Source organism: Symphodus melops, assembly GCF_947650265.1.
Source record: "Symphodus melops genome assembly, chromosome: 2".
Lineage (NCBI taxonomy): Eukaryota > Metazoa > Chordata > Actinopteri > Labriformes > Labridae > Symphodus > Symphodus melops.
Window position 1 is genome coordinate 2,493,843 of NC_136692.1, and position 14,354 is coordinate 2,508,196.

Sequence of the window (14,354 nt, forward strand, 5' to 3'; positions counted from 1 at the left end):
TCAAGTGTAGCTAAACGCGTTTTACAGAAGCCACAGCGCGGCAACACTCCGACAATACCGACGATGATATATGGCCGGTGTCGATCACAGAGGAAGCCGGTCAGGTCGCCATAGAGATCATAACGCCGTATTATCTAATGTGATTTATAAAAGCCATCAAATGCCAATTTAGATAATATGAAAGTTCGGCACTTGTCGTCAGCCGTTCAGTCCAATCATAATTCCCGTCTCATGAAGAGCGAGCTTCCCCCAGAGTCAGCTCAAGCGTCCGTGTCCTGCTTCATTTTTAGTTGAACCTTAAAGGGAAGCTCCGTGAAATCATTTCCATCTCCGTTCAGTGTCTGCTGCGCTCCGCTGTCGAGCGACCTGCTGAGTCACACAGTGATAAGCTCTGATAAGGATCCTGTGTTTTTGTGCTGCTGCTGCGATATTACGATGGCTGGACAGAGTGGCGTGTAGCCGCCTCTTTCATATCCTCTACGACAAGATGAGCCCGACCCTGCTGCGAACGTTTCATTTCCCAGCATCACAGAGTAACATGTGGAGAGGTGAGGAAGGCCATGTGATGATGATGATGATGAGGAAAATCCTCCTCTGTGCACATCAAAAATCAGAGCAGACATCAGCCCGTGTCTCTGCTCTTTTAAAGTCGCTGAGTGACCTTCAAACTGGCGTGCTGTCGTCAGTCTGTGTCTGCAGACGGCGTGCACACTTGTCTCAGCATACGTTCAGTGTCCACGTTCACAGCAGGCGGAGCACAGACAGCAGGTACAGCTGTGTGAAGGTGTCAACATGATCCATCTCTATCACAGTCCAGGGTGTAAACCCCGCCTCTCGCCCAATGACAGCTGGGATCAATGGCGTCGGTTTGATTTGGACTTTGGTGGGGACATGAAATCAGGGCTTACAGTATTTTAAGTATTTAAATAATGTATTATTTTGTACTTAGAGTTTACTTAAACTATCAAAGAAAATACTGACAGTCTCTTCATCTCACTTAAAAACAAAAAACGAGTTTACTTATTTTAGTTTAGAATCACAGTCAGAGAGGTTTGTGCTGGACAGGAAGTCGTGTAGTCACTGGGTTCACTGGTATTTCTATTTCAGACGTCGAAGATGTGTTAAGCTGCTCGAGTTGAAAATACCCCAAATTTCCCGATGTCACTGTTTCACAATAAAAGTCTGTTATCGACATTTGAACTTGGAGCTTTTATTGTGAAGACCTTGCCGGATATAGAATGTGTTTATTATCGACTGGGAGACGTTTCAGGGAGGCGTTGTCGAAGTGGGAAATGATTTAACCCTTTGAGGTGACTTTTTCACGTTAGCCTAAATATTGGTGTGGACATTTCAGCCAACGCAAATCTACGTCTGTGGCCGGGATCGTCTTCTCCTGCAGCCCAGGAAAAGCAGTGAAGACGGATGTCACATGGACGTTATAAGCGTCTGTGTCTTCAGCGTGCCAGAACTCATCTTCAGCACATTCGTCGGTGATCGTTCTGTATCTGAGGTACGATAAGGAGGATGAGCATGAAGAGGACAAAAGAGGCATCAGGAGGCCGAAAAATCTATAAGTGCAACCCCCCCCCCCCCCCTGCCCCCCCCCCCCCCCCCCCCCCCCCCCCCCCACGATGACTTCCTATTTCACCCCCAACAACCTGAGCAATTTGCACATAAATAGAGTGTTAAAGCTGCACTCCGCTGAAAGGCACTTTGAGGAGCAGACGCTCGGGGAAGCTCTAACTTTCTGTGATGTTTACTCGCTGCCCTTGAGCTCCGACGCATGAAAGCTGAGTGATGGAGGAGTTAATCAAGATTGAGGAGAATTGATTGAGGGGAGCTGCCCGCTTCAAGCCCTGACATTTACTCCTGTGTGACGTCACCGGCGGGATGAAGTGATCCCACCTCCATCTTTGACGGCACAGAGAGGCGAGGGGAGCGCAGCGCCGTGTGTGTGCGTGCACGTCTGACTGTGTGTGTATGTGGAGCTCCTGCTGTGTCACGACTTCTGTACATTACACGCCGCCATGGAATCAATATGAACGTACAAAGGACATGAAGAAGACCAAGATGAGCTGCAGCACGTCTGTGTGAAAAGAGTCTAAAGTGTGTGTTTGAAAAAGACGGTTTCTCGTCGTTATCCGGCAAAAAAACAGACGGCTGCATATCTGCTGCAGCGGAGCCGGTGGAAGCACACACACACACACACACACACACACACACACACACACACACACACACACTGATCAGAATGGCGGAAATGGACCGAACACTCATTTGTTGAAATTTAGCAATTATAAGTGACGTGGCCCCGCCCACTCAGGGACGAGGTTGATTTGGGTCAATAAGACAAACAGTTAAGCGTATCGACTTTGAGATTTAAGAAATCTCTCTCTCTCTCTCTCTCTCTCTCTCTCTCTCTCTCTCTCTCTCTGTCTCTCTCTCTGTCTCTCTGTCTCTGTCTCTCTCTCTCTCTGTCTCTCTCTCTCTCTCTCTCTCTCTCTCTCTCTCTGTCTCTGTCTCTGTCTCTCTCTCTCTCTGACCCCTTGTTTAGCTGAAGATATTCCAAATGCAAATGAAAGCCGGCTAAGTATGCTTCCAGTGCCGTTCCATTAAAGGCAATTAAAAGTCGCCGAAGGCAAACTCGGTGCAGAGAAACTAAAAATCCTCCACACGCAGCAGATCCTTCATTTAAAAGAACGTGAAGATGATAAAGACGTGTGGCAGCTGCGTCTGGAGCACTTTTTAAAACCAGGTGAAAACGTAGGTGAGCTTAAAAAGAGAGCCAAAGAAGAAAAAAAAAGGGAGCATCAGGTGTATGTGCTGCCTTCCTAATCTGCTGTTTCCCTGATGGCAGGAAGCTCAGCTGCTTTGCTGACTGGTGGTCAGAGGGCGGCTCCTTCACGCCAGGACCTGAGGTGGCGTCTGCGTCTGAGGCTCAGCCCTCGGCCCCCCTGGATATTTTTAGGCTTGCTATGACAGTGGAGGGAGGGAGGGTGGGGGTCACTTGTTTTGTCCTGAACCACTTGGGGAAGAGCGTCAGTGTGAGTGACCAAAATCCTCTTTTTACACATTTTACACGTTGATGTAAAAACAACAGGTTCAAGAATGAAGCGCTTCAATGTGAGGTGCGACCACGAAGCGATATCGTGGATTTAAAGGATTGGTGCACGAGTGGTTGGAATCCTGCAGAGTGCAGCGGCTGTTCACAGTCACGCTGACAGTCATCATCTGTTCGTTTTCACACTGCAGGAAGTCACCTGTCATTCTGGAAAAAAAAAAAAAAAAGGTTCTCATTTAACAGCTTCAGCAGAAGTTTCCTCCTGAATTTCCCTCGGGATCAATAAAGTATCTATCTATCTTTCCTCTGGTTGTGGTTGTAAGTGAGCTGTGATTCCTCCGAGTGTCAAAGTAAGACAACCCCGTACTGTAGCTGTGAGTCAACCTGGAGCTGAGGCGGGGTTTAACCCTCCTAACAAACCCGTGACATCGTGCCGACTTGTCAATCATGTCAGCTACACGCCTTACTACGGATAACATGCATCGTTTTCTAATGGAAACGAAGCTAATTAAAGAATCAGTCTTTGTACAGTGTGTGCACATATGAGGACAACTAATCAGACATACTTGGTTTTTTTGTTCCAGCCTGTAAACGTGTTTACTGTTGTCCTGGAGTCAGCCTAAAGTGGATCGCTTTCACTTTCTCAAGACCGGAGGTTTGATGCTTGGTGGGAGCGAGCCGTAGTCCCAACAGGAAATATGCAAGAAGATGTAGACAGAATACTTACATTCAATTCATCTCTCTCTCTCTCTCTCTCTCTCTCTCTCTCTCTCTCGCTCTCTCGCACGCCCTCTGTCTGTCTCTCTCCACCCCACTAACACCTCCCAATTGCTTCGGCTGTCCTCTGTCCGTCCCAGGAAGAGGAGGTGAGAATGAGATTCAGGCAGGAGGTTTCTGCCAGCTTGTCCCACTGGGGCCGTGAAGATGGAAATCTGACTCCCCACCACGTAGGACAGTGTGGTTATGAATCTCTGCAGGGAGGAACTGAATCAAAGTCAAGAATCTTAACTGACCACATCCATTATTATCTTTCGATATTTACTTTTTGCCAAATGATATCTGCTACCTTTGTCCGTATCAAAGGTTCAACATGTTCCTCTAACTCCATCATGTGTCTCTCATCTGTCTCCAAACCCCCCAATCATGAGAGAAGTCCATCCTCTCCGTCTTCTGCCTGCTCCACTTTTCAGAAAATGTGAGCTCAAACAGGCTGTTTTTGATATTTTCCCCTTTATGACATCACAAAGGGCAGTAGCCCCTCCCCCAGGTGGGTGACACTCCCACAGCTAGGTGTTTGTTCTGCCCTCTGAGTCTGCCTTCTCACCGTAAACAATAGGACATGGAGCCAGAAAGCAGCGAGTACACCCGAGCCCTTCCAGAGAGGGGGCGTGGTCAGACACAGCTCATTTACATATTTAAAGCTACAGACACAAAAACAGCCTGTTCTGAGCAGGGCTGAAATAGAGGGGTTTATAGACATGATCAAATACAGGATCAGAGTGGATTTACAACAACACACACACGTTCTGAGGAGCTCTGAGACTTGTTTAAACCGGAGATCCCTGCAAGGAAAATAAGGTTGGTTTAAAGGGCGAGCAATATGCATAAAACGTCACATCCAGTGAGAACACATCTGTGTGATGATGTTTGAACAAACTCAAAGACTCCAGCTTCTCTAAAGGTCAGCACTTCCCTGTTCTCATAGGTATTATTATTTTCATGTAAAGTGTTATTAACTTACACGAATTCAAGTGACTCAGTGTGTGTGTGTGTGTGTGTGTGTGTGTGTGTGTGTGTGTGTGTGTGTGTGTGATGTCAGAAGGTGGCGATGATTAATTGCAATGCCGGGTCGGAACAAGCATTGTTTAATTAAATCCTTTGATAATGTCAAAGTTTATGTTTCCTGGGAGACGAGAGGTCGGGCCGACTGAACCCCCCTCAGCTACTCCCTTCGATTAATCACAGCGTGTGTTTGTGTGCACGCGTGGTCTGAGATCTAAGTCCTCTCACTGCTCTGCGAGGTTAATCAAAATCAAAAAGGGCCACTTGGGCAAAATGTTTCTGAATCACAGAGTGAACATTTCCCTTGTGATGCAGATGCAGTTTCTCAACGAGGCGCCCAGAGCTGTTTGGTAATTGTAGTCCATTTCAGCTTGAAATCCTTTATTCATCCCCGGGGTGAGTAACGAGACGACACAGTTATTACACTACCGAGTGTTAGAGAGCACCCACACATCATTTCCAGAGGTGCTGCTTGTCAACAGCCATGGCGGGCAACTGCTTGGGGCCCCCCCCCCAGACCATTAGGTGGCCCCTGAGGGCTCACAAACTTGAAACCGAAAAATGTGCAAATTTTGCAACAACAGTCGGAAACCTCCCTGAGGGGGCCCTACTGTGTCTGACAGCAGTCTCTCTCATTGTCTTGCATGCATTTTGACTTTGAAAGCTAAAGTTTGTCAATGAAAGTCAACAGCTAAAAGTGAGTGAGTAAAAAAAGAAACAGGTAAAAGTGAAGGGGCCCCAGAATGATTTTCGCCGAGGGCCCCACCAGACTCTAGAATCGCCACTGATGGATCCTGTTTTATGGTTACGTTGATGAAACTGTATCAGAGTCGTCATGCATTCATCAATGGGACTTTAAAGCTCCCTGCTGTAACAGTGATGTCACTCAGACGTCACACATTTATATTTACACACACTGAAAGTTCCCGACAGCAGTTTGAACTTTTTGTTTCGCCAAAACTGAAAACGCCACCAGCTCGACTTTCTCGACTGCAGAGCGAGCGAATAAACGATTCGACTGGTGACGTTCAGCCCTTCTTCACCTCCTTCACTCTGTCTCCTCTCCTTCAGGGTATCACCACAGCCTCCCCTCCTCCCCCTACACCTCCACGGCCGGACCTGACGGTCAGAGACTGCTCTCGTCTGGCACGCTCTCCTCTGAGTACCTGAACCAGGGCGGCTCCTCCAAGGTCCTTTTCCTCATCTGCAACACAGCTGGATCCGGCCAGCAGGCTGTCAGGTGAGCTGCTGCGGGCTGATGGATACTCACACCGCTCTTGTTGCTGGTTCAGTGTTTATTTTTTTTTATGGTGAGGATTTGACCTGATGTTGTGTTCTCAGTTAATGGAGCTGTTCTTGTTTATTGATTGTCTAGCACATTGAGTGAGGTCATTGTTTTTTATGACTTTATCCAGCTTTTCCTTTTTTCAGGAAGCGTTCCTTGTTGAGTCTGTTCTTCATTCATAAAAGTACATTTTGAAGATTTACTGAACTCTCCTGATCACAATCATCCACAGAAACTAAATGTTCACAGTCATTTCTGCGCCTGTACCTATCATGGATGTTTTGGTTTCAATGTGCTGTTGCAATGCAATGTGAACATGCATCCAAGAAAATTCAAGGTTTACTTTATCGTCAATTCCAAAATATGTCAGACATACAGTGAAATCGAAATTACGTTTCTCCCCCCCCCCCCCTCCCCACCACGGTGCAATGTAGATAAAAAAGAGGTGAGGTAAAATATGAAATAAAATGAGTTAAAATATGATCAATAACATTTACACTAATAAAGTCTGAATATGCAAAAATGTGCTTAAATCAAATGGAATCTAATTCAATAAAAATGATTTTAAAGGAAAATCAATCCAGTAAAGGAGCTAATCAGAAAGACAATACAGACAATACTATTCTTATAACTACTACTAACTATTTTCTTATGGGTCCCTGACCCGTTCCTGATGAGTCCCTAACTCTTTCTCACTTTCTTTATGAGTCCCTGACTCTTTCTTATGGGTCCATGAGTCCATGACCTATTCTGTCTATTTATAAGAGTAGTTGTTTCTTATCCCGTTTGATGATTTGTATTTATAAGAGTAGTTGTTTCTTATCCCGTTTGATGATTTCAGTCCCTGCCTATAACTGGAGTGGCCGGCTACTGTTTTGAAGGTCAATTGATGATTGACATCTCTTGTAGCCAATAAAATTCTCAAAACATGAATACGCCGCTTCGATCAAAACATCTGTGTAGAGTTTGACTCTAAACGCCCTCGTGTGGCTCGAGTGTGAGCGACCTGAAGTCGAGTATTAAAATGACATGAGGTCGTCCCTGTTTCTGCTGTTCTTTCTGCTTTGAAGACTTCGTGATGTTCTCCGTCAGGCTCGTTCAGACGTCTTCGGTGAATGTACAGTAAGTCGCCGTAAAGCTCCTGAAGACACCAGCAGTCATTATGCGCTTAGTTACACAGCATCACATTAATGAGCGGATTCATTTCACCGAGGGTGGACAGTAATCCTCTCGTACTGAGGGGGAGCTCATTGTGTGCGAAGAAAGACTTCCTACTGCTTACAGAAAGGCGCTCAGATTTCCCTGCAGGGATCGACGGAGTTCAACATTCTCATCGACTGAAAGGAAGATGACACAGTTTCACCCGTGAGCGCGTGATCTCTTTGACTCTCAGCGGACCGGAGTGAAAGCGAGCTGACAGAGCTGCTAAGTACATCATAATGATTGTGCTTTTAAAACCGTGCTTTCTGTGATTGGAGCTGACGCCTCCGTCTCCACTCATCAGCCTGTGGATCACTTTATTCACCCGCTTTTCTCTGAACCCGCCTCCAAATCGTGACTTTTCACTGCACAGTGTTTAAATTCTACATGTTGCGTTAGGGGACGACGGTGGTCCGCCTCACAGTGAGGAGGTTGCTGGTTTGAATCCCGGTTCTACACACAAGGTTTTTAGATCAGTTAGTGACTCGAAGTTGTCCGTATGTGTGGATGTCCAATCAGTGCAGGGTTTAATCTCTCTCAGTGACAGCTGGGATCCTTTCCTTTCCTTGTCTCCTCTCCTCTCTTATTGTCTTGTCTCCTCTTCTCTCGAGTCCTCTCTTATTTTCTTGTCTCCTCTTCTCTCGAGTCCTCTCCTCTCCTCTCTTATTCTCTTGTCTCCTCTCTTATTCTCTTGCCTCCTCTTCTCTCGAGTCCTCTCCTCTCCTCTCTTATTCTCTTGTCTCCTCTTATTCTCTTGTCTCCTCTCCTCTCGAGTCCTCTCCTCTCTTATTGTCTCGTCTCCTCTTTTATTCTCTTGTCTCCTCTCCTCTCGAGTCCTCTCCTCTCTTATTCTCTTGTCTCCTCTCCTCTCGAGTCCTCTCCTCTCCTCTCTTATTCTCTTGTCTCCTCTCTTCTCTTATTCTCTTGTCTCCTCTCTTATTCTCTTGTCTCATCTCCTCTCGAGTCCTCTCCTCTCTTATTGTCTCGTCTCCTCTCCTCTCGAGTCCTCTCCTCTCTTATTGTCTCGTCTCCTCTGCTCAGGTTTGGACCTCCGTTCCTCATGCGGGAGGACAGGAGCATCTCCTGGGACCAGCTGCAGCAGAGCATCCTCAGCAAGCTCTATTATCTGATGCTGAATGGATCTCAAGCTCAGGTAATGGCCACACACCCGATAAGCAATTACATGTCCGCCCCTCTATTCTGTGACCTGAAGACTTGGAGCTTTTTCACTCCAGTGGACCAAATAAAACGAGAAGACGGGACATCATTGAGAGGTTGGGTCAGTTTTCTTTGTTTTAATCAGTCTGCTCTCTCAACCTAACTTTGAGTCCATCTATAGTAACAGATCAAGAGTCAGCATTCAGCAATCCTCATCTTCACTACTTCACACGTGTGTTTTAAACTACTGAAGACAAAACAAAGATGTCCAGAGTAAGGGTTGCAAAATTACAGGAATTTTCAAAGTTGGAATTTTTTCCTGGGAATTAACGGGAATAAACCGGGAATTTACAAAATTGAAGGTCGGCCCTTAAAAGGGAGGTTGTAAAAATGTATTTTAGCATCATCTTGAAACAACCAGATTTTATGCTATTCCTCAATCACATGCACGGGGCACACTGCTTACTGCAGACTATTCAGGCCACGCCCCCCTACATGCCACGCCCCCTACATACACTGTCACATGCACAGATGATTTCTGTCTGTTTACACATGAAGGGAAGTAAGTTTGGATGATATTATGAGGTAATATATTTCATAAATGTGATCTAAATCTGTTGAGATGTTTTCTTTATTGTATCATTCTGCTGAGGACAAAACAACATGTTTATATTCAGTTCGATTAGATTTCCCTCAATTCCTATAAATTCACTTAATTCCCATGGAAAGTTTCCAATATTCCCAAGCTCAACATCCCATGGAAATGTACCAGAAACTTCTCCTTTGCAATCCGAGTCCAGAGGTTCTGAAGTGTGTGTGTGTGTGTGTGTGTGTGTGTTTGTGTGTGTTTGTTGAACTCCACCTCCTCTCACTCTGTTCGACAAGCTTTAACAACCATCCCGACAAGTCAACCACTTCGGCTTCATCCGTTTGTCCAAACACGCTTCAAGTGTTCCGCACAAGCCTCAAACAACAGCTCCACACACACACACACACACACACACACACACACACACACACACACACACACACACACACACACACACACTGTCCCCACTGCTGGTGGCCAGGTTGCCATGGCGACAGACAATATTTGAGGTAGCCTTTATCCAGAGTGAGCAGCCCTGGGCTTTATAAGAAGAAAAAAAAAAAGAAGTGAAGAGGAGGTGAGGGAGGAAGGAGCTGCAGCAGGTTTTTCACGCCTTGAGGAGCCGGTCTGACCACGAACAAACCGTGTGAACCTCCGTTTGTCCTCGTGATCCTTTTGGTTTAATTATAACAATTATAACAAACAGAGTCCTGTGGGTGTTTAATGTGTTTAACCTCTTTTCAGCGATGTGAGGTCTCCGTTTATTATGATGAAAGAAGTCTGCCGTTTGACTGATGGATGTTTTTATTTCTCACACGATGATTTAAAAGAAGGTTACACTTATATCATCTCACCGCGTCTCTACTTTTCAACAACAACGACAGCACAAGTATCTGCCCGGTGTCCAAAGTAGAGAAAATAAACAGGAAATATTACGTTTAAACGTCCGTCACAACTCCCCTCTCCCCTGATGCCCATTTGTTTGTACTGTTTCTTGATCACATGATCAAATATGTGCTGTTAAAACAAGTCGATGTCTCGTGAGCTTTTTCCTAACTCACTCTTATATCAACAACACACACACACAGTCATCTGTGGTTTATTCTTTAAGAAGAGGTGTTTTGGCTCCATCTAGAGGTTTGGCTGTGGATGTACACCCTGAAGTTCACGGTGTGAAAAAAACAAAAATGAGACACAGGAGAAAAAAAAACGGCGAGCTGTGAAATGCAGTTGAGCAGGAAGAGGAGAGGTCTGCCGATCGACTTTAAAGATGAAATCATCTGAAGAGCCCACGCTGCACCACGAGGATGTCTGCTGTCAGACTGAAATATTAACAGAAGATTGAAAACTGGAGTGGCTGTCGGTCGTCTCTCAACCAGAAGGTCGAGGGTTCAATCCCCAGCCCCTGCAGTCACGTGTCTGATGTGTCCTTGGGCAAGACACTTAACCGGAAATACTCCGGCTGCTTTGTCTGCAGAGTATGAATGAGTTAATACTGATGGTCTATTCACACAGCAGCCTCTAACATCAGTGTGAGTTTGTGTTCACACATGCAGGACATTTTGAGCGTGTGTGAAAACACGTCACATCCTTTCAGCAGTTTGACAGCTCTCATTCAAAATATGTTAAAGCTCAGGATGCACACGCTCCAATTCCACATCTCTATATACGTGTGAATGACTTAAAAAAAGTCATTCACAAGATTTAAAAAAACAAGAAAAAAAACAATTGATTTTCCCATTCTCTGCTTTAAACAGCACAGAGTCTAACCTGCTCATTTATTTCTCTCCATGCTCCACTGCAGCCACCAGAGTGTGTTAGCTCCCTGATTCTGCTCCATAATAACTCAGGCCTCGTGTCTGTGCATCAGAGGAGTCGCTTATCAGATTCTCAGGCAGAGCTCAGACAAAGACGGCCAGACAAGGGAGGCTGTGAACTTTTTATTTTACTGTTCTGGTGGCATTATTTGTCCAGAACTCAAACCCAAAATAATGAACTGTTTTGGTTTACACAGAAATGACACATTTTGCAAATGTTAAAAAAAGTTTCTTAAAGGTGATCCTTCATCCTTATACCGTTTTGGACGCCCCTGGGTTTGCCAGATATGAGAGCAGTTATCAGGTGAACAGGTGTTGCAGCGATGGAAGCGGGCAGTGGAACTGCTTCAGATAGAAGTGATTGTACCCGAGCTAAAAAGCCTCTGCATGTTTCTAATAAGCTCCAGCAGCAGAAAGCTGCTCAAACTAGGATCAATGTTGGAGATGAAACATGGAGAGAGGTTAGAACGCAGAAAGCTTTACAGACCCATGCAGAGCTGGCTAAACACTGAAGCTACAGTGTCCACCACATGCAGAGCTGGCTAAACACTGAAGCTACAGTGTCCACCAACATGCAGAGCTGGCTAAACACTGAAGCTACAGTGTGCACCACATGCAGAGCTGGCTAAACACTGAAGCTACAGTGTGCACCAACATGCAGAGCTGGCTAAACACTGAAGCTACAGTGTCCACCAACATGCAGAGCTGGCTAAACACTGAAGCTACAGTGTGCACCACATGCAGAGCTGGCTAAACACTGAAGCTACAGTGTGCACCACATGCAGAGCTGGCTAAACACTGAAGCTACAGTGTCCACCACATGCAGAGCTGGCTAAACACTGAAGCTACAGTGTCCCACCACATGCAGAGCTGGCTCAACACTGAAGCTACAGTGTCCACCACATGCAGAGCTGGCTAAATACTGAAGCTACAGAAAGCTGCAACACGAGTGAAGTTAAGAGAACATGAAGGAGTTTTTCTGCATCGTTGATCATTAAAAACAAGGACTGATCTCAGGAGCTGAGTTCCTGTTGCTGTGTTTCTGACATGGCGTTTGATTTTATTTTTTTTTTGATTATTTTTTTTTCCAAAGAAAAGTGAAATTGCGAAAACCCTGCAACCTCTATTTTTCTTTTATCGAAGTGAAACCTTTTGTCCTTTACTTGGTTCACTCAGTGTGTTTACTCCCCCATCTTAAATTAGATTACGTTACCACAGAAACAACAACCTCTTCTTGTCATAAAGACTGTAATTATAAAGCAATTAAACACATCGCAGCATGTTCTGTCTTATGTTGTGTGAGGGCCGTCGCCTTCCTTGACCCTTAAATGACTCGACGTTGTTATTCTTCCTCCTCATAAGTTTAGTGGCCTCGTATTCATCCGTCTTCTGCTCCATTTCATGCTTCGTTGTCTGTTTAACTTCAGTTAGTGACAGATATCTGACTTCATCCTTCCAACGTTTTCAATTCTTGCCATCCTGACAGCCCTTCTGTCTCTTACTCTATTTACACTATCAAGTTAGGCTGTTTTTTATTCTTCATCTGTTTGCTCTAATTGTGTCCAATCCATTTACTGTAATTCAATAAACTCAAACAACAAAAACAAGGCCTGAGGCTCAGAGCTGCATTAGAAACTTAAATCCTTCAAAAACAGGCCAAACAGTTTAACGGACACCTCGGTGACGGATGTTATGACCTCTGAGAAAAGACACGTTGTTGCAGGAATGTTGCGTCAGTGTGTATTTGATGCACATGTTGTGTCGGTGATCATAACTCAAACCTACTGTTCTCAGGAAGCCCGAGGGTCTCACTTTCCAAGTCTCTGTCAAAAGTTTCCAAACGGGCTTCTCTTTGAAAGTCTTACGTCTAATGCGCTCTGATGTGCAAAAGTTGAATTTAACGGTCGACGTTTAAGAAAAGCCTCTCTGCCAAAACCGAGGCGTCTTCATCGCTCTGAGGCTTTGTTGCATAAGTCTGTGAAGAAGAACGTGACCCTAAAAAAACACTTCTTCTTCCTCTTCTTCTTCTTCGTCTGCACTCTTCATGTTTATTTTTCAGGAGGTAAAATCACCTCAGACAGCGTCGGATTTGTTCCGATCAGATCAAAATCTAATTGCAGCTCTGCAGCTGTTTTGCTGATGTTGCCTTCACTGACCATTAAATAACACGTCTACATCAATCTCAATTAAGCAACCTGTAAGGTCAGGAAGGTGTCCTCTGAGGTGTGCAGGATCTGAAAGAAGATTATGAAGGACTTCATCCACTCTTTTCTTCAGAAAGATATCCAGCTTAAACCCTCTGCATCATGTTGCATGCTTTTTGAGTCCCCTGTGTAACGTTGGGTTTCTTTGCAGGCCTCCTAGCGCTATGAAACCAAAGTGAATCGGTTAAAGCTCGTCCACATGGCTGCTATATTAAGATACCGGCTTTGTTATTTGTCTGCCATCTGAAATGCTCTTGCATCATTGCCTCTTTGAACTCTAGTTTATCTGAGGTGATTGACTGCAAAGTGTCTTACATAAAGTGGGAGTGTAATTAGTTCTGTTTGCAGCAGCAGTTATCTCTGTGCTGTTCACAGTATAGTGGGAGCCGTGTAAGAGAGTTAGTTTGCCCCCAGTCTTACAATGAAAACAGTTTTTGTCCACAAAAAATCGAGGGATGTGATGTTACCTCGATCCACCTCACAGTCCACAGGTGAACAAGTTGATTAAACTCACAGCAGGTCAGAGCCTTTTCCATTTCCTGTCGTGAACACATTGAGGTGTTTTGGAGGTTTTCATCATGGCCAGAGTTCCTCCTGCACAAATCCAAATGGCCTTGAGACGCGTGGCCGAGCTCCACTGTTAATTGTTGAATTGAATTGACGAGTCTTTGCAATTAAAAGAAAAACAAAAAACTGCTCTGCACTCATTTGTCAATTTCAAAATGTAATTTATTTTAGATGTTGCTCTGTTCATAAACGGTTTAAACAAACACTGTAACATAATCAGTTTAGACGTTACACTCTCCCTGTTTAGATGAACCGAACATTTTAAGAGCATCACCCTAAAAAGCAACACTTCTCAGTCTAAATTAATTTTAGTGGATGAATGAAAACAATGAATGCACTTTTACTTGCTTCTCAGTTCCATAAAGCTGTTGGATCTTGTTTGAAATAGTTTTTCTGCACAGCAGCCGGAGAGTTGGATAACACGTTGCTATCTTCAGCACATTTTCTAACCCCTTATCTTCTACCACTAATAGTCGTCTACAGTCCAGAGCAAATCAATTTAGCGAGTTAAACTTTATCAGACGTTGAATTACTAATTTTGTTCCTGAAGACAGTCATGTGGTCGAGTTTAGGCTGCAAACTCTTCTTGTTTGTACTTGTGGCGAAGTTAGCGAGAAGCTACCGAAAAAACTAGTGTGATTTTTCAGTAATGTTTGTGGTCTTGGTCTTAAATTGTTCTTTATCCCTAAAT

At 44.8% G+C, this 14,354-nt stretch overlaps 1 protein-coding gene across 1 annotated transcript in view; it reads left to right on the plus strand.

The window, feature by feature from the left end:
- Nucleotides 1-14,354, plus strand: part of usp43a (ubiquitin specific peptidase 43a) — a gene marked incomplete at its 5' end in the record, with an annotated part of 81,178 nt that overhangs the window by 42,902 nt on the left and 23,922 nt on the right. The window contains 2 exons of the mRNA XM_079337611.1: nucleotides 5,876-6,083; nucleotides 8,370-8,481. Of these exons, the coding sequence (XP_079193737.1) occupies nucleotides 5,876-6,083; nucleotides 8,370-8,481 (320 nt within the window). The remainder of the gene's footprint in view (nucleotides 1-5,875; nucleotides 6,084-8,369; nucleotides 8,482-14,354) is intronic.